The sequence below is a fragment of the Pristis pectinata genome, chromosome 3, assembly GCF_009764475.1.
Source record: "Pristis pectinata isolate sPriPec2 chromosome 3, sPriPec2.1.pri, whole genome shotgun sequence".
Taxonomy (NCBI): Eukaryota; Metazoa; Chordata; class Chondrichthyes; order Rhinopristiformes; family Pristidae; genus Pristis; species Pristis pectinata.
Genome location: NC_067407.1, coordinates 24519985 through 24545046, shown reverse-complemented (window position 1 = coordinate 24545046; position 25062 = coordinate 24519985). Strand labels below are relative to the sequence as shown.

Sequence of the window (25062 nt, the reverse complement as noted above, 5' to 3'; positions counted from 1 at the left end):
GGTAGATAGGGTCGTAAAGAACTTTTGGCACTTCCTTCTTCATAAATCAGGGCATTGAGTACAGGAGTTGGAATGCTATGTTGAAGTTGGTGAGGCCGAATTTAGAGTATCGTGTGCAGTTCTGGTCACCTACCTACAGGAAAGATATAAATAAACTTGAAAGAGTGCGGAGAAAATTTACACAGACGTTGCTAGGACTTGAGTTATAGGGAAAGGTTGAATAGGTTAGGACTTTATTCCCTGGAGCGCAAGAGAATGAGGGGAGATCTTAGAGGTATACAAAATTATGAGGGGTATAGATAGGGTGAATGGATGTAGGCTTTTTTTCCCCTCAGGTTGGGCAAGACTAGAACTAAAGGTAATAGGTTTAGGGTGAAAGGTGAAATCTTTAAGGGGAATCTGAGGGGGAACTACTTCACTCGGAGAGTGGTGAGACTGGAATGAGCTGCCAGCGGAAGTGGTGGATGTGGGTTCAATTGTAATGTTAAAAGAAGTTTGGAATAGGTACATGGATGGGAGGGGTATGGAAGGCTAGGGTCTGGGTGCAGGTAGATGGAACTTGGCAGAAAACCAGGCTGACATGGACTAGATGGGCCAAAGGGCCTATTTTTGTGCTGCAGTGCTTTATGAATCTATGACTATGACCTTCAGTTCCTGCCAACCAAATCTGACCCTCATCCTAGTCAGCACCAATTAAGATTCTCTACCCCTCCCCATGAGCACCAATTTAAGATCATTTTTTTAAATCCTTTTTGTAGCTACAATGCCAGAGCAGAAGTTGCTCCAAATGAACACTTAGTCCACATTTCTACTCCAAAAAAGCAAGCCTTGTGCTAATCTAGCTGTAGCAATATTAAAAAGAGTGCAAGAAATACTGATGAAGTGAAGAGGGGATTTAGAAAGAGTGGAAGTTAAGAAAATATAAAAAACACAGTAAAAGCAAAACAATTAGGATAGTGGGTTGAAGAAATCTTAAAGTAGGTATGAAAGATATAAACAGTGTTGTGCACATGGTTTCATTTTAATAGACAAGTGACAAAAATAACTTCTAGAACAAAGCCAGAATCTTGCTATTTTATATTTTAAGCAAGGATAAAGTGCAGTGGTACATCCAGTACAAGACTCTCATTTCAGACTGTTCTGACAGAAGGTCAACTCAAAGATGAGCCACATACCTCCTTTTTATACCATGTTTCTAACAGAAAATGCCAATAACTGGATGGGAATGGAAGAGAATCTGGTGTTTACTTGCGGGACAAGTATTATGTCCCGTGGGGGGGGGGGGGGGGGGGGGGGGGGGGGGGGGCAATTAAAATGAGAAATCCCTGAAACACAGTGGGGGAAATTCAAACATTTTAAATTATCTTCTGCAGACATCGTTGTCACTGCTTCTGATCAAAGTACAAATAAAAATGGGGATTGAAACAGGGCAAATGTGAAACAGTTAAATTATGTTGTACTAACATTCAAATGAATAATATTGAACACATGTCCCTTCTCCCAAAACATTTATTATGGGAACATGGAAAGTATTCTCTTGATTGACTGCAAAGCAACATTAGAGATGCATAATACCACAAGAGGTTCACTTGTTTGCTTCAGTAACAACCTGGATGCCCTTAAAATCTTGAGTCACCCTTCCCAGAAAATGCAAATAACTTGCAGTACAACTTTCTGCAGGACAAGTGTTATGCTCCATAGATAATGGTACTGCACTGTACTATATTACATCAATCTGTTCTACGTAGTGGTTGCATCCCTTCACTTTAACAAACTTTTCTTTGTGAAATTACAATGCTAAAGAAATGATGACACCGAGTTTTAAAGTTCTTAAATTGTATTCACTTCAGGTGAACTTCATCCAGAATAGAAATCTGAAATAATTTCAAAGCAACAAATTGAGTGAGTCCAACTGACATTCTGAACTATAAAGGGCAATATTCTTTCTTTTTTTTTAAAAAAAGGAATGACACCTTAACCCTGCATTTAGGGCATAGAACAGTACAGCACAGTACAGGCTCTTCGGCCTACGATGTTGTGCTGACCTATACAAACACCTGCTCCATGATCAATCTAAACCTTCCCTCCTACACAGCCCATAACCCTCCATTTTTCTTACATCCATGTGCCTATCTATGAGTCTTTTAAGTGTCACTATTGTATCAGCCTCTACCACCACCCCCAGCAGCGCATTCCAGGCACCCACCACTCCGTGAAAAAAAAACTACTTCTGACGTCTTCCCCAAACTTTCCTCCTCTGACCTTAAATTGACATCCTCTGGCATTGGCCATTGCCACCCTGGGGAAAAGGTACTGGCTGTCTACTCTATGTCCTTCAATCTTATACACCTCTATCAAGTCGCCTCTTATCCTGCGTCGCTCCAAAGAGAAAAGCCTTAGCTCGCTCAACCTTTCCTTACAAGAAATGTTCTCTAATCCAGGCAGCATCCCAGTAAATCTCCTCAGCACCCACTCCAAAGCTTCCACATGCTTCCTATAATGAGGTGACCAGAACTGAACACAATAGTCCAAGTGTGGTGTTTCCAGAGTTTTATAGAGCTGCAACATTACCTTGCAGCTCTTGAACTCAATGTCCCGACTAATGAAGGCCAGCACACCATACACTTTCTTAACCACCCTATCAACTTGCCTGGCAACCCTGAGGGATCTATGGACTTGGACCCCAAGATCCCTCTGTTCCTCCACACCAAGAATCCTGCCATTAACCTAGATTTGTAGATTAATACTGTGTACCGTCTCCAATCTTATGTGCATTATTCTTAAACTTGGTTTTAAATTTGTGCAAGTGCTTGCAGTAGCTGTCAAGGGGAATCTCATTTATGCATTCTGTCTCCTTAATATGCAATGACAAATATCCAAGGGGATTCAAAATACTACTGCTGGTTTAAAACTTAGTTTTTCCAGATGATCACAGGAAGACTTTACATTGTGTAGAGGTTTATAAAATCATGAGGGGCATAGATAAGGTGGACGGTTAGTCTTTTTCTCGGAGTCGGGGAATCCAAAACTAGAGGACATTGGTTTAAGGTGAGGGGGGGGGGGGGGGGGGGAGATTTAAAGGAGACCTGAGGGGCAAGTTATTCCACACAGGGGGTGGCAGATATATGGAATGAGCTGCCAGAGGAAGTGGTAGAGACTGGTACAATTACAATGTTTAAAAGACATTTGGACAGGTTTATGGATAGGAAAGATTTAGAGGGACATGGACCAAATGGGACTAACTCAGGAAGGCAGCTTTGTCAGCATGGACTAGTTGGGCTGTAGGGCCTGTTTAAGTGCTGTGTAGCTCTATGACTGTATATACACACAGAATAATGAATCTGACCAAATTCAAGTCTCTAGCTGGGAAGCTCAGACTATCTCCAATTGCTGAAGGAAATCTTGAATGCTTAGAACTAGCTTAAACTCAAGTTAATCATACTTGGACATAAGTGAGGTGATTGGGGAAGGGTTACTATTGTTCACTTTGTGGTAATGAACACTCTTCATTCATTGAACCAGATGTCAACAGATACTTTGCTGATCTATAATCATGATGAAGAATAACAATTCAGCAAGTCACTGCAGCAAACACTGAAAACATTCTGTAGGCTGGATTACTCGGAAATTCTACAGTGGAATACATCCTAAAGGTTTCTAAAACTAGTGTTTGATTTTATTTTTGGTTCAAATATACAACAATGGTCCTCAAAGGAGCTTTCAAATGAAAGCAGCAGAAAAGCCAGTTGTTTGGCACATACACACAAAAACAAAAATCACCAGGCAATGTTTGAAGAGCTCACCACATAACTTTCAACCATTTCAATTGATCAACTCCCTTTGGCAGATTTTTTCCTTCTCTTGAAATGCCTGCTGGATTTACAACCATGTCTCAGAGGGATGCTCCTATTGTGCAATGTATTTCTGTCAGCCATTGAAGGTCAAGGAGTACGTGTGAGATTACAGCAAGATCAAGAGTAAGGAAAATCTAATCATTATCTTGTCCCAAAAAATCCACCATTTCAAAAAAAGTCTGGGCCTTTGCAGTTTATTCAGCCGAGACCTGTGCAAGATGAGACAAACACAGATTAAAGCAATATTTACCCTGTCTAATTCCAAATGTTCTCCCCGGCCCGTCAATAACCAGCCAACCATTCATAGAACAGCACAGCACAAAATGCAGAGGCTATTTGCTCCATCAAGACTATTTCCAAGTACTCCAGATCCATCCACTCAATTGTCTTCTCTTCCTGCAGTTCTCTCCTTATAGCATTTATCCAATTCACTTTTGAAGATGCCCATTAAATCAGTTTCCAAAACCTTATCAGGCAAGTTTAGCAGACTGGGTAAACTGTCACAAAAACCATAATTAGCAGGAGTAAGACTACTTGGCCCTTCCAGCTTGCTCTGCCATCGAATTAAAGCATGGTCAATCTGACTGTAACCTCGATGTGGTAACCTTCATTCCCTTACCTAACAAATATCTACTGACTTAAATAGTCAGACTCTGCTTCAACCACCTTTTGAGAATACCAAAAACTCATGCCTCCACTTTTGAACAGTGACCTCCAATTCTAGCACAAGAGGAAACATCCTCTATGCATCCACCTATGTCAAGACCTTTCAGGATCCCATATGTTTGAATCAAGCCATTTCTTTAAATTCTAGTCAATAAAGTCTAGCCTGTTCAATCTTTCCTCAAATACAATTTGCCCCTTCCAGGATTAGTCTAACAAACCTATGAACTGTCTCCAGTACATTAAAATTCCTTCCTTAAATAAGGAGACCAAAGCTGTGCACAGTACTTAAGATGTGGTCTCACCAATGCCCTATGCTGCTGAAACATAACCTTTCTACTTGTGTTCAATTCCCCAAGCAATAATTAGCTTTCGTAATTACTTGCTGTACCTATATACTAGTTTTTTGTGAATCATGCTACAAAACACTGATTCCTCTGCATTTCAGAGCTCTGCAATTTAAAAGTGCTTCATTTAAATTTTTCTTGCCAAAATGAACAATTTACATTTTCCACATTGTGTTTGCTTTGTCAGTTCTTTGTACACCTACTTAACCTATCTGTATCCCTTTGTAGCCTCATGTCATCAGCAAATTTAGCAATTATCACTTATGTGCTTTCATCCAATCCATTTACATAAATTGATATAAACTGAATCACCAGCACCAATTCCTGTGGCACACCCCTTGTTAATGTCTTGCAAAAATGACCTATTTATGTACACTTTTTCCTATTAGCCAAACAATCTTCCATCCTTGCCAAAATGTCACCTCAATGAGCTTTCAATTTCTGTAATATCCGTTGATGTGACCTCTTCTCAAATGCCTTCTAGAAATCTTAGTACATCTACCAGATCCTATTTATCCTCAATATGCAAATTCTTTAAAAGAACTCCAAATAAATTGATTAGATATGATTTGCCTTTCACAAATCCAGAAAAAGGCAAATAAACACTCTACAAATAAAACAGAAAGCTGGAAATTAATATCAGGTCCAACAACTTGTGAGAAGAAACAAACTAGGTATAATTCGATAAGTAAAATAAAGAAATAAAAATCAAGGAAAGAAACCACAGGTTCAAATGAAGTCTCAGAAAACAAAGAATGCATGCAAGGGGAGGCTATTTGGCCTCCCATGCCTGCTCTAATATTCATATTTTATATATCCAGCAGCACTTTCCTGTGGTAATCCCAATTCCCTCAATTAAAAAACAAAATCCATTCACAATAAATTAATGTGCTGTTACCAGCAAACTGGGGTCACTGGAAAGTAACGGATATATAATGTGCAACAAACAGAACAACAGGATGCAGAAAAAGTCAAATGGCAGAGAAAAACCATGAAAAAATCCAACAAAACAAAAAAACTGCCAAAATAACAAGATCTCCAGGCATTCACAAGATCACGAGAAGAAACAACATTGCACTCAATTCAGACTCCTTTCACCATTCATCTACTTCTCCTTCAACTTGTGCACCTCTGTCCATAGATACAAAGATGCCAAGGTTGGAGCAAGGAGCTTGTCTTAGCAGAGGGAATGATGCATGGAAAGTGGAGCAGGATTAAACAAAGGCTAGAATAAGATTAAAATCTCTGGGGTGCTGCATCTCCAAATTTCTCAGCCGTTTTCTCTCAATGTTCTGACATTTCTGTGCAGATATGAAAAATAAAGTCAAAATGTATATAGACAGAGGTAAGAATACAAGAAAAATCATCAAATACTTTACACATTTAGCAAAGGGGAAATTAAAACTAATATTTTCAGCTTTTAAAAATTATGCTACATAACACAGATAGTAAAAATAAAGATATTGAAGTCTGAATTTTTTCTGCTGTCTCAAGTCTTCATAATGCAGTTTTAAAAATTCCTTTCCCATCATGAAATCCTGTCGAGTCTGCAGGCTTGCCCAGTGCTCCAGTTGCTCGTCAATCCAGAGAATTTACAGCTCTGCAGATCTGTTCATTAAGTCTTTCATATATGAATTTAATGTTAAGATACAAATTTAATCCTATTTTCTATTACATGAGAGCATATTCCCTTCCTCATTTAAAATAAAAACTTACTTTTAATTCCATGAAGTGTTGTGTCAGCTGTTTTTTCTGTGACAGCACATCTGTGCAGATGAGATTCTGATATTGTTAAGACTTTTATGCTGGTGCTCTCATTTAAATGAGGAACTCCAAACTCTTTTAAAGGGTGCAGGGGTCACCTTATGTATATGTAAAGATATGATAGAAGGGTGGAAAAAAAAAGCCGACTACTGAGGAATTTCAAATCAAGAAGATAGATTACTCTGCATTGTCTCATGGGATTAACTAATAGTGTTTTATAAATTTAAATGAAATAAAAAGTAGCTGTCTAGGCAAAAAGAGACAAGAGCAGATTTAAGCATTCATAACTGAACCTTTCGTTTTAATAGTGCACCCCAGTAAAGTGCTTTAAAATTTTGGTTTCTGCATGGTGGCCCATTAAGTTAGTAAGGTAACAATAATGCAGATGAGCAACTCTGTTCTCCGTTCTCCATTCTCATTCCCATCTTTCATTCCAAACAGACCAAACGGGGGAGGGTGGGTTAATTAATACACATGTTGACTTCAATGCCATGATTTATGTTGTGTACCAAATGGCTCACGGGAGATTGAATTAATGATCAACTACTACAGACCATTATAATCTACAATGTACTGAAGATCAAATGCTAAAACTAAGATCAGGGTAAGAAAATAAGCTTTGACAAGTGCAGTTGTGTAGAATGACTGAAGGAGCTTCCAAAAATAAGACAGGGGAAGGTGATGAGACCATGAAATCACACTGAGACTTTGTCTGATATACACCCAAAATAAAAAAGTAAATGTTTTCTAAACAAAAGTACAAAGTAAATACAGTGACGTGTTTAAAACTGGATAGAGCTTTTAATAAGGTGTCAAGAAAAAAAAAGAATGCCAAATAAACACCTTTCACAGATACTGCAAGAAAGACGAGAGCCTTACCATTGGCACTTGATCTATTCCTGACGCCTTCAGCTTTTCTTTCACTTGTTGGGCAATCTCTCTGAGGTATGGGAGTGAAAACTCACTAAACTGCTCATATCCCAAATGACCAGCGTGAGATTCAAACACTTGCAGTGCCTGTAAAACAAAAAAGAGAAGACATTTCAAGGTAAAGAGAAAACAAAACACATCAGGAACTCTGATGATTCTGGTTATCTTTTATGAAAGGCATGGCATCATTTTATTCATAATTATATCCAAGATAAGGTCACCCAACTTGACCAATCCATATTCAATCTCATTTTAAATACATCAACTACAGATTTTCCATTCTGCTTCCAAAGAGCAACATGATCTTGTTGAGTGGTGGGACAGGCTTGAGGGGCTGATTGGCCCACTTCTAATCCTGCCTCTTATACTCTAGCACGTGGCACAGTCAAGCCCAGTTTTGTTCTTATCTGGATGTTCACAGACATGCACTTTCCTGCAGGAATCACCAGTACAAATTTGATGCACAAGTCATGGCTAACTGTTATCCCTATGCTCTGAAGGCATGGGGGGCAACTTCTGAGGAACCACTACCACATCTGATAGCAACTAATAGCACTGACAAGGGATCAAATCCAGCATATTCTGCTAGCTCTTAAAAGCTCCAGGTGCTGCCATTGTGAAGATAATCTTGAACCAGGTATTTATGAAGCTATCATGTTGGTTGAACTTATGACAGCTGGTTTGCTCATGTACGAATCATCTCGACTGTGCAAATACAGTAGGTTCCCAATTGTGAAGTACATCTTTATCACAAATATACAGATTAAAATACAAGATATAGGGAAACTCCTAGGCCTCTTCCCAATCACAGCCTTGCGATTCATCTCAGTAGGTAATCACAGAACTATTATAGCATGGAAGGAAGCCTTTCAGTCAGAGTCCAAACTGGTTCTATGCAAAATCAATACAGCTAGCCTCACTCCCCTACTTCTTTCTCATAGCCCTAACAATTCTTTCCTCTCAGATACTTCTGCAGCTCCCTTTTGAATGCTGCAATTCAATCACTCCCCAGTGTATTCCAGACACTAAATCACTTGTCACAAAACATGTCTCCTTGGTGCTTTTACTCATGTCCCATGTGTTGAACTCTCTGCCAATGGGAGTGGTTTCTCTCCATTAAGCCCATCTATTCCCCCTCATTACTTTTGCCACCTCCATCAGAGCTCCTCAACCTCCTCTGTACAAAGGACAACTCAGTTTCTCCAGTCTATCCGCAAAGACCCTCATCCTTGGAATCATTTTCCAAAATCCTTTCTGCAGCTTCTCTTAAGTCTTCATATCTTTGCCAAAGTGCAGCACCCAAGAATTGGATGCAAACTTCCAGTTGTGGCCAATGTTTTATAAAAGTAAGTGTCAAGACAATTCCTTAGTTAACACCTCCATAACAACTTCTTGAAAACAGTCCAAACCAAAAAAACTAAAAAAGGCACTTGCTGTCAATGAAGCAGGAGATATTCTTCTAAATCTTATTTCAGTTTTGATCCATTGCCAGAGACTGACAAGTAGATTGACAATGGTGCCATGAAGCCCAGGTAACGAGAGAGTTACATCCATCAATTCACTTGCCCATAGGACTCATGACAACATAGCCAAAAAGATTCAAAAGACATCAAATCACTCTCACAGATGGGCAATAATAAAAACCAATAACAGTTGCTAAACCAGTCTCTTGGGCAATCCACATGCAGCTATGCAAAGTTCGCTTTCGTTATTTGAATGAAGTACATAGCACCACATTTACTCCATAAACAATACCCACATCAAACATAAATCTATTACATCAACAATGCATGAATAAGATTGTTGTTGACAGGATCACAGTACTATTGACTGTTCCAAATAACACATAGCTTCTTAGAGGATTTGCAGAATGCATACAGCATTTTTCTCTCATGTTCCAAATGGGACTGTTTCACAGCATAGCAACAGTGGGATTAAGCATCTCAACCATCAGGTCTCTCAAGGAGAATAGTGAAATGGACTGAGGTTATTGTCCCTGTACATGGTCACAGCATAAAATTTTAAGTAAAGGTGTCCAATAATGGTCTGGTACCAAACTTTAAGCAATAAGAAAGTCAACAATTCCTTTCCCTCCCCCACCGATGCTGCTCGACCTGCTAGGTTCCTCCACTAGTTTGTTTTTTTTTGCTCCAGATTCAAGCATCCACAGTCTCATGTCTCCAAAGAAAATTAATTAATTCATTGAGGATTATGAAGGAACCATGAAAACTCCATTGATACTTAACACAAATGGAGACCGAAATTCTTTAGTTTTCGCAACAGATTGTCACATAATCTTAGGCCATCTAAAACCTCTCAAGTGCAGCATTGTTTCTCACTTAATTGCTGAAAGTTTCCACAGTATTCAAGACCATGTGAATGTGCCGCCATCCAGTGGTGTTTTGTGATAATGCCAGTCCTATCCAGATGAAGCTTAAAGTGGGAAGTCCACGACAGTTAAGAATGATTGTTCCCAACTTTCAGTTTGGAAGCAAGAGAACACCAGCTTCCTATTTGAAGCATCTATCAATTCTTGAGCAAGGATAACATACTCCAGAGCACTCTCATCCCATCTTTAAAAACAGGATTATTACAGAAAAATGTAAATGTTGATCCTGAAGGGATTTGATTAAACAGATGGAATTGTCACTTACCTGAGCTCCTGCTGATACTTGTCCCACCAGATAGTCAATGATAACATTAGTGAGAATTTTCAGAAGTTTATGACAGGCCAGAGGGTACTGATATAGCCAGCGTTTTGCTTTTGACATTGTTTTTGAGCCACCTCCTTCTATCATGTAAGCCATCAAAGTCCACTATGAGAAGAAAATAAAATGAAATTCATCATTAGTGAAGAGGGGGGATAAAAAACAATTAATTACTGCCCAACTGTCCTGAAACACTCAAAAAGGCTATGCAGATGGAATGGAATCTCCCCCTATAGTAGTATGATTAGAACTAGGCACTGGAGTGTATATTATATCAATCTGATATATAATATATTGAGCAAAAGAAAAATATAAACTGCTGTAACAACTCAGCAGGTCAAGCAGCATCTGTGGAGGCAAATGTTTCGGGTCAAGACATGCATCAGGACTGAGGGTGTCGACCATCCCTTTGCGTCCACAGATGCTGCTTGACTCGCTGAATACCCAGCAGTTTATTTTTTGCTCTAGATTCCAGCATCTGCTGTCTCTTATGTCTCCAGATCATAAACAGAGTTTAGTTTTCAAAAGTAGCGGCTGAATACCTACCGAAATAGTTGGGAAAAAATCTACTTCACATTGCTATTAGCTCACATTGTGAGAACAATAACAGGTTTAAACATATAGAGTAGAAGAAAGTGAGAGAAATTTCTTATAGCAATAAAAGTGCCTTCAATTTATAAAGCTTAGCTACTACATTACCCAAATAACCTTGTTCATAAGCTTTACTTGAATAGCTTATTCTACGTACATAATGCAACATCAAAACTACTTTATGTTGTTTAATTTATAATGCTTGTGCTGTTCACTGTATGATCATAATGTTTTTCCAACATACCGGGGCTCCTGAGAAGCCGATAAGAGGGACTTCTCCCTTCAGCTTGTGGCGAGTCAGTGTTATAGCTTGGAACACATATGCCAGCTTCTGAGTTACATCTACGTTCTCATTCAATTTCTGAAGATCCACAGGTTCATTCAGTGGCTCTGGAAACGTAGGACCTTTTCCTGGAACCATGGTCACCTCCATCCCCAGTGCCTTAAAATTTAGAATAAGGGAAAAACAGTTCCAATGTAACACAAAAGCTTCAATTGGGTTTGCTGATATCACACGTTTGGGATGGCAATGGATACTGGCCTAAGCACTTAGGTCTACATCTGAAAATGAGTTTTTAAAAAAGCATTCACATTCACTTTGTATGATCTTAGTAATTATAAGCAAACTCTAGAAATTTATTCTAGCAGTTATTTGAAGACTCAAAACTTGCCTTGGGTTAAAGTGTCACTTGACAGTCACACACATGACCCAAATAGTTATCATACTTGGTCTCCTGTTCATAAATTGTCTGATGTCTCACTTCAGTGGCAATGTATTAATGGTTGTCACTCATATTCTTGACAAAAGGTCAAACCAATGTTTGGTAAATAAGCAGCTTTTAATCTGCAGCAAGAATGATGGCAATGTACAACCATGCACCCTAGCAGGGTGAAAACAGTTCTTTGATCTGTACGTGCAAGCAGGACTATTAAATGAAATCAAACCTCATTGTCCACATGTAAAAATCTCCCTCATGCAAGTATACTGAATTATAGGTGGCCAGACAATAAATCATACATGGATGGGATAATTTGTTGTGCTACATACTGTGGGTAACAGCCTACCATGGTTCATTTAGACAGTGTCTAAACTGTGGCAGAATCAGACCTCTCACAAGTAAGACACACTCACTATCATCCGAAAACTTCAGCTCATCATGGTCACTTTTTCAACAAATGTATACACTGGTCATGGTAACAAAACATAATTTTACTTGTGTGACTTACCTGAGGAATCACTAGGATGTCAGAGAAAATGATAGCAGCATCTAATGGGAACCGCCTGAGGGGCTAAAAATAACAAATGGGAAAGAAACTCTGATTACAGATGGTCTAATACTGCACAGAATCTGAATTTAAAAGGGTGAGCACATTAATATCAGATTGTTCTCCAAGAGTGGAATTTTTTATTAAGACATACAAACCTGTTTAGAGGAAATGCCTCTGTACATTAAATAATTTTTACCTGTTCAGATCTGTTGTGCTGACAGAAAACTGCCAACACAAACTAGGAAGTCACATGAACCCAGGTAGCACAGTTAGAACATGATTATCTCACTTGTACCCTCTCCTCTATGAACAAATAAATAGAAATGCACATTCAGAAGGATGAAGGGGTTTTAAAATGAAAACTTGCATTTGTAATGTTAGCCTAGATTTTGTGAAACTCTGGAGTGGGCATTGATTTACGACCTCTGGCTCAAAGATGAAGCCCATAATGGTGACAAATCTCTACTCTTCAAGATACAAATACAGCAGTCAAAAAAATATTTTAAGAGATTGTTATTAAACTTAGTTCAACCCTTGGTTCCAATGATTTGTTTTTCAACTTGCACATTTTCTATCTGGAAAGTGTCTCTGCATTTGACACAGTTATATAAAGTGAGCGTGAAGGAGTTTCTCCTTTCAATCCAATACCTTCTTTTCTGGATAACTGGAGTTTAAAGTCTCCAATTTCTTATTACATACAAGGTTCTATGTGTTTGACTAACTCACCTGCAATGTCAACTCACAGCAGATTGCTGGAGTGCGACAGGTTGTGAAGAAATCCTGAGTCGCTCGTGTCTCTCGGAATTCTGTGAGAAGGGACAGAAGTGAGCTCATCTACTAAAGAGGCGGCCAGTGTATTAGAATCCATTGTAAGGTACAGGGACTCAGTCACCAGGAAATAACAAAAATCTCTCAATATATTATGGCCTAACATTTCAATTCTTAATTTTAATAGCTGTTGAAGAGTTATGGGGAGATAAAATGAGTTAGAAATGGCCTTGTGTTTGCAATTCCCTTCACAGACAGTCCCCAACTTGTATTGCGTTGTTCAGGGAATGCTAACTACCCCTGCATTCCACCTTGTGCTCAGCTTGGGGAAGGCAATGAACACCTGGACAGACTACCCAAGGTTGAGGAGCAGAATAGAAAGAATGATGCAAGATTTGGGTAATTAGGGGAATAAGCAACATCCTTGACAGTGACAAATGACAAACCAAAAGAGTTTATATCCTACTTGGTGCTAAGGTAAAGAGCCATCACCAAACAGATGGCTAGGACTGCAAAGAATCAGCAGCCACCATGGTCCAAGTTAAAAGCAACTGCATATGAACAAACAAGGAGAATATAAATTTAGCTACATTAATAACGGGGGCTTCAAGGGGAGTCTGACCATAGGTTAATTGAAATATGGACAAAGTGAACAAGAAAATTAAAAAAAACTTTGTATTTAAAATTTCCTTGTTGTATTCTGCTGACAAATAGCATTGTTCCTCACCTGAGCACATGCTAATTCCCAGCACCATAAACAATGGGATTTGCTTTCCCCTTCACAACTAGTCTTAGCAACGATGATCACAAAAAACCTGTCTGGTTTATCAAGGTCCTTCAGGGGAGGATATTTGCCACCTTTACTTGCTCCAACCTATTAGTGATTTCAGACTCTCAGGAATGCAATTGCCTTTTAACTGTCCTCTGAGCAATCCACTCAGATGTACTATAACCATAGTGTTTACACAGGAAAAAAATAAAATTGGACCCATAGCATCAACCCATGTATACAATTCAGCTATAGTCAAGTAACTCCCAGCCAGGTTGACTTTGACAGCACTCCTCACAACATCTGCAGACTGGTGTCCAAATCAGGAGAGCCATCCCACAGTCTAGTCAAACAACAGCCTGACAGTTGTCCTCACAATGATACAATGTGTTAAACTCTTCCATCATAATCCCTGGGAACACATAATCCCCTCAAATGGCCAGATCCTCCAGAGGGAGTGGATCAGTGACGTACAGGTGCTGGAGAATAGCTCTGTGGGCCCTTAATGTTGAATGCAGACCCCATGAAGTTCCATGGCATCAAACATGAACAAAGGAAACCTGCTTACCATTTCTCCATCTGTGCAGTAGTACAGATTCAATAATAATGAGCAACACTTGGAAGCAGCACTGAAAGTTGCAAGGACACAGAAGACGGCACCCGTGTCTGCCTTCATGTCAGGGGCAGAGGGGTGGGTTTTCAACATCCATCGCAAAGAGTGACTTGGTAGCAGAGTCCTGAAAGGCATTGCTGTCAAACTTGCCCCATGACAGGTAGTGAGTGATATTAATTTTCAGGACCTGGGTGACACTGGTAAGACCAGCAATTTATTATTGCTCACCTTTAACTGCCCTTGAGATGGTGACAATGAGCTGCCTCTCCTCGCACCACAATTACAGGCATTAAGTCTGGTTCAATGAACAGCACTGGCATACCTAAATGAGATGCCAACTGGTAAAGCTGCACTACAGAACTCCATCATGGTAATTAGCATGCAACATGCAGGGCTAAACAATCCCACAATCAATGGATCAGATCAAAGCTCTGCAATTCTGCAACATCTAGGTCATGAATGATACGGGACAACCGAACAGCTCAAAAGGAGGAAGAATGTTCTAAGAAGAAGATTCTTAGACTAGAGAAGATTCTTAGAGACAGGATTTATGGGCATCTGGAGAAGCATAGCTTTGTGAGGGGCAGGTTGTGCCTCATGAGCCTGATTGAATTCTTTGATGATATGACAAAGCACATTGATGAAGGTACAGCAGTGGATGTGGTGTACATGGATTTTAGTAAGGCATTTGATAAGGTTCCTCATGGAAAGCTCATTCAGAAAGTCAGGAGGCATGGGATCCAGGGAAACTTGGCTGTGTGGATTTAGAATTGGCTTGCCCATAGAAGACAGAGGGTGGTGGTAGATGGAGCGTATTCTGCCTGGAGGTCGGTGACCAGTTGTGTTCCGCAGGGATCTGTTCTGGAAGCCCTGCTCTTTGTGATTTTTGTAAATGACTTGGATGAGGATGTGGAAGGGTGGGTTAGTAAGTTTGCTGATGATACAAAGGTTGGTGGTGTTGTGGATAGTGTAGAAGGTTGCTGTAGATTACAACAGGAATGCAGACCTGGGCTGAGAAGTGTCAGATGGAGTTCAACCCAGAAAAGTGTGAAGTGATACACTTCGGGAGATTGAATTTGAAGGCAGAATACAATGTTAATGGCAGGACTCTTAGCAGTGTGGAAGAACAGAAGGATCTTGGGGTCCAAGTCCATAGAGCAGTGGTTTTCAACCTTTTTCATGCTGCGGACCCCCAAAACATGTCCTTGTTAGATGGCGGACCCCCAAAGCCCACAAAAATCAAACAATCGATAATTCATGCATACAACACTTAAATTACTGCACATGGGCCCTATTGAAATAATGACTATTTCAATCACCGATAATTACCAGCGGTGTCTTTCAGTGTTCAGTTCAATGTGAAGGTTGTGCCTGTTTTGCATTGCAGAGTTTGTCCAAACGTGGTGGTATGTGCCACAAACATATGCATATGTCATCCTCAATAGTCAGTCTTAATCTGTATTTAGTTTTCATGGCAGTGACTGCAGAAAATGCTATTTCGCACAAGTGGTTACAAATGGTACAGAACATTGACGGCTTTGCCGGACAGCAGTGGATACTCCTGGGAACATGCTATCCAGAACGACAACAGTGACATTCGGTTGAACTGCAAGTGCAAAGTCCTGTCAGATGACAGTTCAGCCAATTCTTCTTGTTCATGTCCAGTTAAATCAGTAAGCATGCATTCAAACGGATTTCAAATCCAATCAAACATGCTCATGTCATTGTCGCTGAAATACTCATGTGATAGCTGTTGAATATGGTTCAAAATGGTGCTCACAATGGCCTCTGTCTTAGTCTCGTTCACTGTCGGAAAGTCAGCCAGCAACAGAAACGTATCATAGACGCCTTGCTCGGATCTTCCCTTCCAGATACGGAGTTTTTTCTAGAAGGCATTGATTTTTGTCATGAGTTTTCAGAACATTTGAGCCAGGTCCTTGCAATGATAGATTTAAGCTGTTCAAGGTGTTGAAAATATCTGCAAAATAAACTAATCTGGCAAATCACGTCTCATCTGTCAAGAACTGTGCCAATGATCAGTTATGCTCATTTAGAAAAATGAGCAGTTCATCTTGCAATTCATATACACGCTGCACAACACGGCCTTGTGACAGCCATCTGACTTCTGTATGTAGCAACAAATGCTTATGCTCGGCTTCCATTTCACGGAATGTTTTCAAACAAATGATGATTGAGTGGCCTGGCTTTGATAAAATTAATGATTTTAATGCTCGTGGAAAACACATCTGCAAGATTTTCATCCATATCCTTTGCAGCCAAAGCCTCATGGTGAATCATGCAGTGGGTTGCTGCTATATGTGGAGCCACTTCTTTCACTTGTGCGACTAGACCCGACTTCCATCCAGTCATTGCAGCAGCACCATCCGTGCATACTCCAATACACTGTGTCCATGCCAATTGTACAAAAAAAAAAGTGTCAAGCACACAGAAAAGTTCTTCACTGGTTGTACGCCCTGGGAGTGCCTTGCAAAACAAGTCTTCCAAAGCCTCTCCTTTCAAGCAATATCAAACATAAACCAACAACTGCACAGCACTGGCAACATCAGTACTTTTATCGAGCTGAATCGCAAATCTGACTTGTTATCAGCTGGCTCTATATATCTTCCGCCATATCGCCAATTCTTTTGCTTACTGTGTTATCAGACAGTGGAATGGCTTTCAGTTTTTGACTGGATTCTTTTCCCAGTACAACTTCGCACATCTACTGTTGCAGGCAGTATAAGCTCTTCTCCAACTGTGAGAGGCTTTCTGGAATGTGCTATTTGTAATGCTACCAAATATGATGCGTGAAGAGCCTTCTCATTTACAGTGGCGCAGGCTGTCATTTTGCCTTTCTGCTTGAGGTACAGCTCCTTTTGCTGCTCAAAATATTCCTTCGGCTTACTGGCAATATCTGGATGCACTGTTGTTAAATGGCACTTCAGTTTCGCTGGTTTCATTGCATCATTGGACAGTGTTTGCAAACACACAACACAGAGGTTGGTCCGCATTTGTCCCCACTGCGATGAAGCCATATGAAATGTATTCTGGATCGTACTTGCGTTGTTTTCTCTTTCGGTCACCCTTATCCCCTTCGTCATCAGAATCTTCTGGTTTCTGGTCAGCTTTTCTCTTCAGAAATTTCTCCATACTCAGCAATACACACTAGACAGTTTAATTACTATTACTGATAAACAAAATTATCAAAACTAATCTAAAATTTACATGCTTGCGCACTTTTCATTTAACAGTGACATCACTGTGGCGTAAATACACGGTAAGTAAGCAATATTATTAAGGCACACCAACAACATCACTCAGTCTTGCTAACACTACAGTGCACAACAGAATAGTAGTGAACACTACTGACTACACAAATCGAATATTAAGCGGCAGCTTACCAGAAGGGAACACCGTCTAAGTCTCAAGATTGTTGCCTATAACAGAATAAATATGGCCGATTTTCTGAATAGTGGAAAACTGGAGCAAGCAAGTAAACTACGTCTTTGTAACAGGTCACTTTTCCATTTTTTCTTGGCTTGCTCGCATACCCCCCTGCAACCCGCTGCAGACCCCCAGGGGTTCTCAGACCACAGGTTGAAAACCTCTGCCATAGAGGATGTCTTATGAGGACAGGTTGAATGAGCTAAGGCTTTTCTCTTTGGAGAGAAGGAGGATGGGAGGTGATTTGATAGACATGTACAAGATGATAGGAGGCATAGATTGAGTGGACAGTCAGAGACTTTTTCCCCAGGGTGAAAATGGCTAACACAAGGGGGCATAATTTTAAGGTGATTGGAGGAAGATACAAGGGGGATGTCAGAGGTAAGTGTTTTTTTTAAAAAACACAGAGTGATGGGTGCGTGGAACACACTGCCGGCAAAGGTTGTGGGGGCAGATACATTAGGGACATTTAAGAGACTCTTAGATAGACACGTGAATGACAGAGAAGTGGTGGGCTATGTGGGAGGGAAGGGTTAGATAGATAGAGCAGGATAAAATGTCAGCACAACATCCTGGGCTGAAGGGCCTGTACTGTGCTGTTATGTTCTATGTTAGCAGCCCCATCCTCATGGCATGGTAGAGCCATGATCCAAACAGCCAAATTCCAAAAGGTGATCAAGGCAACATTTAATCGATTATGCCATCAAGGAGCTCTGGTAAAATTGAAGTCAATAGATATGAAGAGGAAACACTGCAATGGCTGGAGTCATACCACTCAAAAAACAAAATGGTTCTGGATGTTGGGGGACAGCTAGCTCAGCCACAAGACAATGTAGAGGTTCTTCAGGACAGAGTCCTAACCACAGCCACCTTCAGCTACTTTGTCAATGATCTTCCTTCTATCATACAATTAGATGTAGGAATGTTTGCTGATGATTGCAAGATGTTCAATTCCATCCAAAACTCCTAAGAAAATGAAATAGTCCATGCCTGCATACAGCAAGATCCAGACAACATTTAGCCATCGGTTAATAAGTGGCAATTCACCAGCAACTCAACTGATCGGTCATATGGATACTGTTGCTACAAAAGGTCCAAGGCCGTGCATCCTACAGCAAATGGCCAACCTCTTAACACAAGAGACCTTTCCACCGTGTACAAAACAAATCAGGCTTATGATGTATGCTTCATTTGCCTGAATGAGTGCAGCTCAACACCATCCAGAACAAAGCAGCCCACTGGATTGGCAACCCATTCATCATTGCACACAGCTGCAATGTACAGCATCTACAAAATGCCTTGCAGTTACTCGGCTGGGTGGCAGGCTCATGGGAACACTGCCACCTGCAGTTTCCCCTCCAAATTACACACAATCCCAACCTGAAAAAATAACACCATCCTTTCATCCTCACTACCTCTGGAAAAGCAGTAACAGCTCAAGTAACTCACCAGCCTATTTTTGAGGGCAACGGGAATGAGCAGTAAATACTGGTCCTGACAGAGATACTCACATCCCAAAAAATGGATTAAAACAGAGTGGGTAAATACCTGCTGTCACAGGTCTGCTGAAATCATCACAGAAGACATTACAAAGTGATTTTAAAAAGCTGCTTGGCTCAGAGCTGGCTCACACTTCAAGGTTTTAGTGGTTGGCTGCAGGAGGTACTCATTTGAGTGTGTCATTTGGGAGAGGTCCTGGGTTCAGCAAGTCTTGAAAGTTACCCCGTTTGTTATATGCCCAATCCTCTGATTCACAGTTACAGAACAAGTGTTTCTCAGTTACTGAGCTGGGGCTCTAAGCATTTTTAAACTTTACATGAGGCCTTAAAAAAAATTCAACTTCTCAAAGGTGTAACTGTGCAGATCACAATGCATACTGAGGAGATTTCAATGACACTGATCTGACCAACACTTACTAACTTAGAGTAATGGATCTATTCCTTACCTGGCAGATACCTTCCCGCTTGCCTCATACACCAGACAGGGACATAGTCAGTCACCTCACCCCATGCGGCTTTGAGGAATGTATCATTTTTCAGGGCAGGAAAATCTGTGGAGCTGAAAATCATACCAATGAAAAGTTATAATGGAAGTTGGGGGACAATAATTGAAATTTTTAATAATGAATAATTGTTAATGAATAATTTTTTCAGTGCTCATAACAAAGTCAACTTTACACTAAAATATTCTCCATCACATTTGCTTAAGCTCTCAAAATCTTCAGTGTAAAATATCACATTAAGTTGTGCACATTTTAGTTGGAAAAATATTAGAGCATCCAGGCCTGTTTAGTTACAGAAACCAACCTTGAACCAAACTAATGAGTATGACATTCTTTTATGATAAAAAGAAATAGAAGTAGGAGAAGGCTATTCAGTCCTTGTTCCTGCTTGGCTATTCAAAAGAATCGCAGCTAATCTTTTCCTTTACTAACCTCGTATCCTATCATTCCCTCTTTAGCCAAAAATCTGTCAATCTCGATCTTGAATGGACTCAAATGAGTAGATCCTTCTTGCATTGGAGAATTCTAGAGATTCACTTTTCCCTGGGTGAAGAAATTTCTTCTCATCTCAGTTCTGAATGGACAGTCTTTTATTTTGGGACTCTGCCTCCTGGTTCTAGACATTCCATAATCCATCTTATCAATTGCGTCCGTTTCAAAGAGTTCATCACTCAGTTTTCCAGACTAAAGAGAACATAGACAAACCACCATCCCAAGAATAAATCTGGTGAAGCTTTGCTGCTCTCCTATCACAGGTATATTCTTTCTTAGATAGGCAGATCTGTGCATAGTATTCCAGATACAATCTCATTAGGGCCCAATATAATTGCAATAAAGGTCTCAACTCTTGTAGTAAAGGACAACATTCTGTTTACCTTCTCAATTGCATGCTGTACTTACATGTTAACTTGATGTGATTCATTTACAGGACACAGAGGTCTCTCTGAACATTTCTCATTTGTTTAAAAAAAAACTCTTACCAAAGTTAGACCTCACATTCTATCGGCCGTGTCCTTATTTATTGACTTGGCTTGTCTAGATCTCCCAGAAACTTATCTGCATTCTCCTTGCAACCCACATTGCCACCCAGTTTAGTATCACCAAACTCAGATACATTGCACATTGGTTCCATCATCCACTATCCTCCATCCACAATACTAACAGAGGTGTTCTCTTTATTGAGTGAATGCCTTCAAAGAAGTAACAGACCAATGGCTTATAAATACATTGTTTGAAAAGTAACTTACAAGCTAAAATGCTCTTGAATTAACTGCATTCAATTGACAAGATGGATTATGGAATGTCTAGAACCAGGAGGCACAGTCCCAAAATAAGAGACTGTCCATTCAGAACTGAGATGAGAAGAAATTTCTTCACCCAGGGGACAGTGAATCTCTAGAATTCTCCTATGCAAGAAGAATCTGCTCAATTGAGTATATTCAAGATAGAGATTGACAGATTTTTGGCTAAAGAGGGAATGATAGGATACGAGGTTAGTAAAGGAAAAGATCAGCCATGATCCTTTTGATAGATAAGTCACAGAGGCCAGACGGGATATATCCAAGGTTTTCACGGGAAGCTAGGGAAGAGATTGATGCAACTTTGGTGACGATCTTTGCATCCTCACTAGCCACAGGAGTAGTGCCAGATGATTGGAGGGTGACAAATGTTGTTCCTTTGTTTAAGAAAGGGAGTAGGGATAACCCTGGGAATTACAGATCAGTGAGTCTTACTTCAGCGGTGGGCAAATTACTGAAGATTCTTAGACAGTATTTATGGGCATTTAGAGAAACATAGGTTGATTAGGGCCAGTCAGCATGGCTTTTTGAGGGGCAGGTCGTGCCTCACGAGCCTGATTGAATTCTTTGAGGATGTGACAAAGCATATTGATGAAAGTAGAGCAGTGGATGTGGTGTACATGGATTTTAGTAAGGTGTTTGATAAGGTTCCTCATGGAAGGCTTATTCAGAAAGTCAGGGGACGTGGGATCCAGGGAAACTTGGCTGTGTGGATTCAGAATTGGCTCGCTTATAGAAGAGAGAGGGTGGTGGTAGATGGAGTGTATTCTGCCTGGAGGTCGGTGACCAGTGGTGTTCTGCAGGGATCTGTTCTGGGAGCCCAGCTCTTTGTGATTTTTATAAATGACTTGGATGAGGATGTGGAAGGGTGGGTTAGTAAGTTTGCTGATGATACAAAGGTTGGTGGTGTTGTGGATAGTGTAGAAGGTTGCTGTAGATTACAACAGGATATTGATAGAATGCACAGCTGGGCTGAGAAGTGGCAGATGGAGTTCAACCTGGATAAGTGTGAAGTGATATACTTCAGGAGATTGAATTTGAAGGCAGAATACAAGTTTAATGGCAGGACTCTTAGCGTGGAGGAACAGAGGGATCTTGGGGTCCACGTCCATAGATCCCTCAAGGTTGCCACGCAGGTCGATAGGGTTGTTAAGAAGGTGTATGGAGTGTTGGCCTTCATTAGTCGGGGTTCAAGAGCTGCGAGGCGATATTGCAGCTCTACAGAACTCTGGTCAGACCACACTTGGAGTATTGTGTTCAGTTCAGGTCACCTAATTATAGGAAGGATGTGGAAGTTTTAGAGAGGGTGCAGAGGAGATTTACCAGGAGGCTTCCTGGAATGGAAAACATGTCTTATGAGGATAGGTTGAGCGAGCTAGGGCTTTTCTCTTTGGAGAGAAGGAGGATGAGAAGTGACTTGATAGAGGTGTACAAGATGATAGGAGGCATAGATCGAGTGGACAGTCAGAGACTTTTTCCCAGTGCGACAATGGCTAACACGAGGGGGCATAATTTTAATGTGATTGGAGGGAGGAAGGTACAAGGGGGATGTCAGGTGTAAGTTTTTGTTTTTACACAGAGAGTGGTGGGTGCGTGGAACGCACTGACTGCAGAGGTGGTGGGGGCATATACATTAGGGACATTTAAGAAACTCTTAGATAGACACATGAATGATAGAAAAATAGGGGGCTATGTGGGAGGGAAGAGTTAGCTAGATCTTAGAGCAGGATAAAATGTCAGCACAACATTGTGGGCCAAAGGGCCTGTGCTGTGCTGTAGTGTCCTATGTTCTAACCTAGGAGGCAAATAGAGTATGGCTGGCAACCACAGACTGAAATGTGTCAATTTGACCTTCAAACTGATTCATCATTCATATTTCTAGGATTAAATCCAGAAATAAATTTTCCTAAAGTAATAATCTTTAAAAATGACTTCCTCCTCCCCACCAATAGGCAATTCCTCAAATGCTTCCATTCTTCAAAATAAATAATGGTAAACAAAAACATACAGCACACAGCTCAGAGCAAAATGCATTGCTGTCCTTTTATTTATAAAAATTATAAGATAAAATACCTTTATTGGTCACACATGCATTTCACTGTGTTTCAATGTATCTTTTGCATAGTGTTCTGGGGTCAGCCCGCAAGTGTCACCATGCTTCCGGCGCCAACATAGCATGCCCACAACTCCCTAACCCATACACATTTGAAATGTGGGAGGAAACCCACGCAGACACGGGGAGAATATACAAACTCCTTACAGATAGCCACGGGAATTGAACCCAGGTCACTGGCGCTGTAATAACATTACACTAACCACTGCTGTGCCTGCAATACACTATAAATGAATGGATTTGTTAGAAAGTGGAAACAAGCTAACCTTTCAGCTGTAATGAGCTTACTAGCATTATTGCAGATTGTTGTAGGAGTTTTCCTCTTCTGTAATTTTGTTTCATGGTTTCCTCTTGGTTAGCAGGAGAGGCTTCTAGGCCACAATGTTATCATGCTGGGCAGACATTGGCCCACCCCCACCAAGAGAACAGGGTGCACAAGTGACTGCATATGGAATCATGATTATAAATTAGTAACCCAAGAACAGGGATGTGAACCAGAGAGCAGGGCAACAGGAGGTAGAGTTGAGGGCAAGAAAGATGGTATGACAAGCAAGACTGAAAAGAAGGGCAGCAAGGGACAGGCTAATAAACATGGTGGGACTGAAATGTGTTTATTTCGACAACAGGAGTATTATGGGTAAGGAGGATGAACTTAGAGCCTTGGTCAGTACATGGAATTATGATGTTGTTGCCATTACAGAGACCTGGTTGGTGAGGGACAGGACTGGCAGCTCAACGATCCAGGGTTTTGTTGTTTTGGACATGATAGAGAAGGAGGTAAAAGAGGCGGAGAGGTTGCACTGCTAATAAGGGAGATTGTCAGAGAGGACATACTGGAGGGCTCATCCACAAAGGCAATTTGCATGGAGCTCAAAAATAAGAAAGGTGCAATTATGCTGATGGGATTATACTACAGGCCCCCCAAAGGCCATCGAGATGTGGAGGAACATATGTAGACAGATTATTGGAAAGGCGCAGAGACAACAGGGTTGTCATAGTGCTGGACTAACTTCCCCAGTATTGATTGGAACTTCCTTAGTACAAGCTTAGATGGGGCAGGATTTCTTTAATGCACCCAAGAGGCATTCTTGAAACAGTATGTGGAGACTCCAACAAGGAGAGAACATACTGGACCTAGATTTGGGAAATGAGTGAGGCCAGATGACAGACATGATAGTGAGTGAACATTTTGGGAATGGTGACCACAGCTCTTGTTTTAAGATAGTTATGAGTAAAGATAAAATTGTGTCTTTTGTGAAAGTACTAACTTGGGGGAGTGCAAATTAGGAGAGGACAAGACAAGACAAGACAGGAACGAAGGGGCATTGACTGGGAGCAGCAGCTGTCAGACAAGTCCATGCCTGACATGTGGGATTGTTTAGAGACTAGCTGATTGGAGTTCAGGATCGGCATGTTCCAGTGAGGAGCAAGGACAAGAATGGTAAGACAAGGGAACCTTGGATGACCTGAGAGTTCCTATATTCAGGAAGGAAAAGGAAGCATATACAAGGTTTAGGAAGCTTAAATCAGACTGGGCCCTTGTGGAATATAACGATAGTAGGAAAGTGCTCAAGCAAGTGATTAGGAAAGCCAAAAGGGGCGATGAAATGTTCTTGGTGAGCAGGATCAAGGAAAATCACAAGGTATTTTATACTTACATTAAGAAAGAGGAAAACTAAGGAGAGCTGGGTCCACTCAGGGATAAAGGAGGGAATTTGTGCTTGGAATCAGAGAAAGTGGCTGAGGTGCTAAATGAGTACTTTGCATTGGTCCTTACCAAGAAGGATTTGGAGGACAGGGAAAACAAAGTGGGGTGTGCTAATGTGCTGGGACATTTTGAAATTAAGGAGGAGGTGGTGCTGGGTCTTCTGAAAAGCATTAAGGTGGATAAATCCCCAGGACATGATGACATATTACCCAGAATATTGA

At 40.7% G+C, this 25062-nt stretch overlaps 1 protein-coding gene across 1 annotated transcript in view; it reads right to left on the bottom strand.

Moving 5' to 3' along the window:
* Positions 1-25062, bottom strand: part of urod (uroporphyrinogen decarboxylase) — a 51633-nt gene that overhangs the window by 22278 nt on the left and 4293 nt on the right. Inside the window, exons 2-7 of the mRNA XM_052012929.1 lie at positions 19666-19778; positions 12853-12932; positions 12085-12147; positions 11102-11299; positions 10213-10374; positions 7508-7645 (exon numbers count right to left, since the gene is read on the bottom strand). Of these exons, the coding sequence (XP_051868889.1) occupies positions 7508-7645; positions 10213-10374; positions 11102-11299; positions 12085-12147; positions 12853-12932; positions 19666-19778 (754 nt within the window). The remainder of the gene's footprint in view (positions 1-7507; positions 7646-10212; positions 10375-11101; positions 11300-12084; positions 12148-12852; positions 12933-19665; positions 19779-25062) is intronic.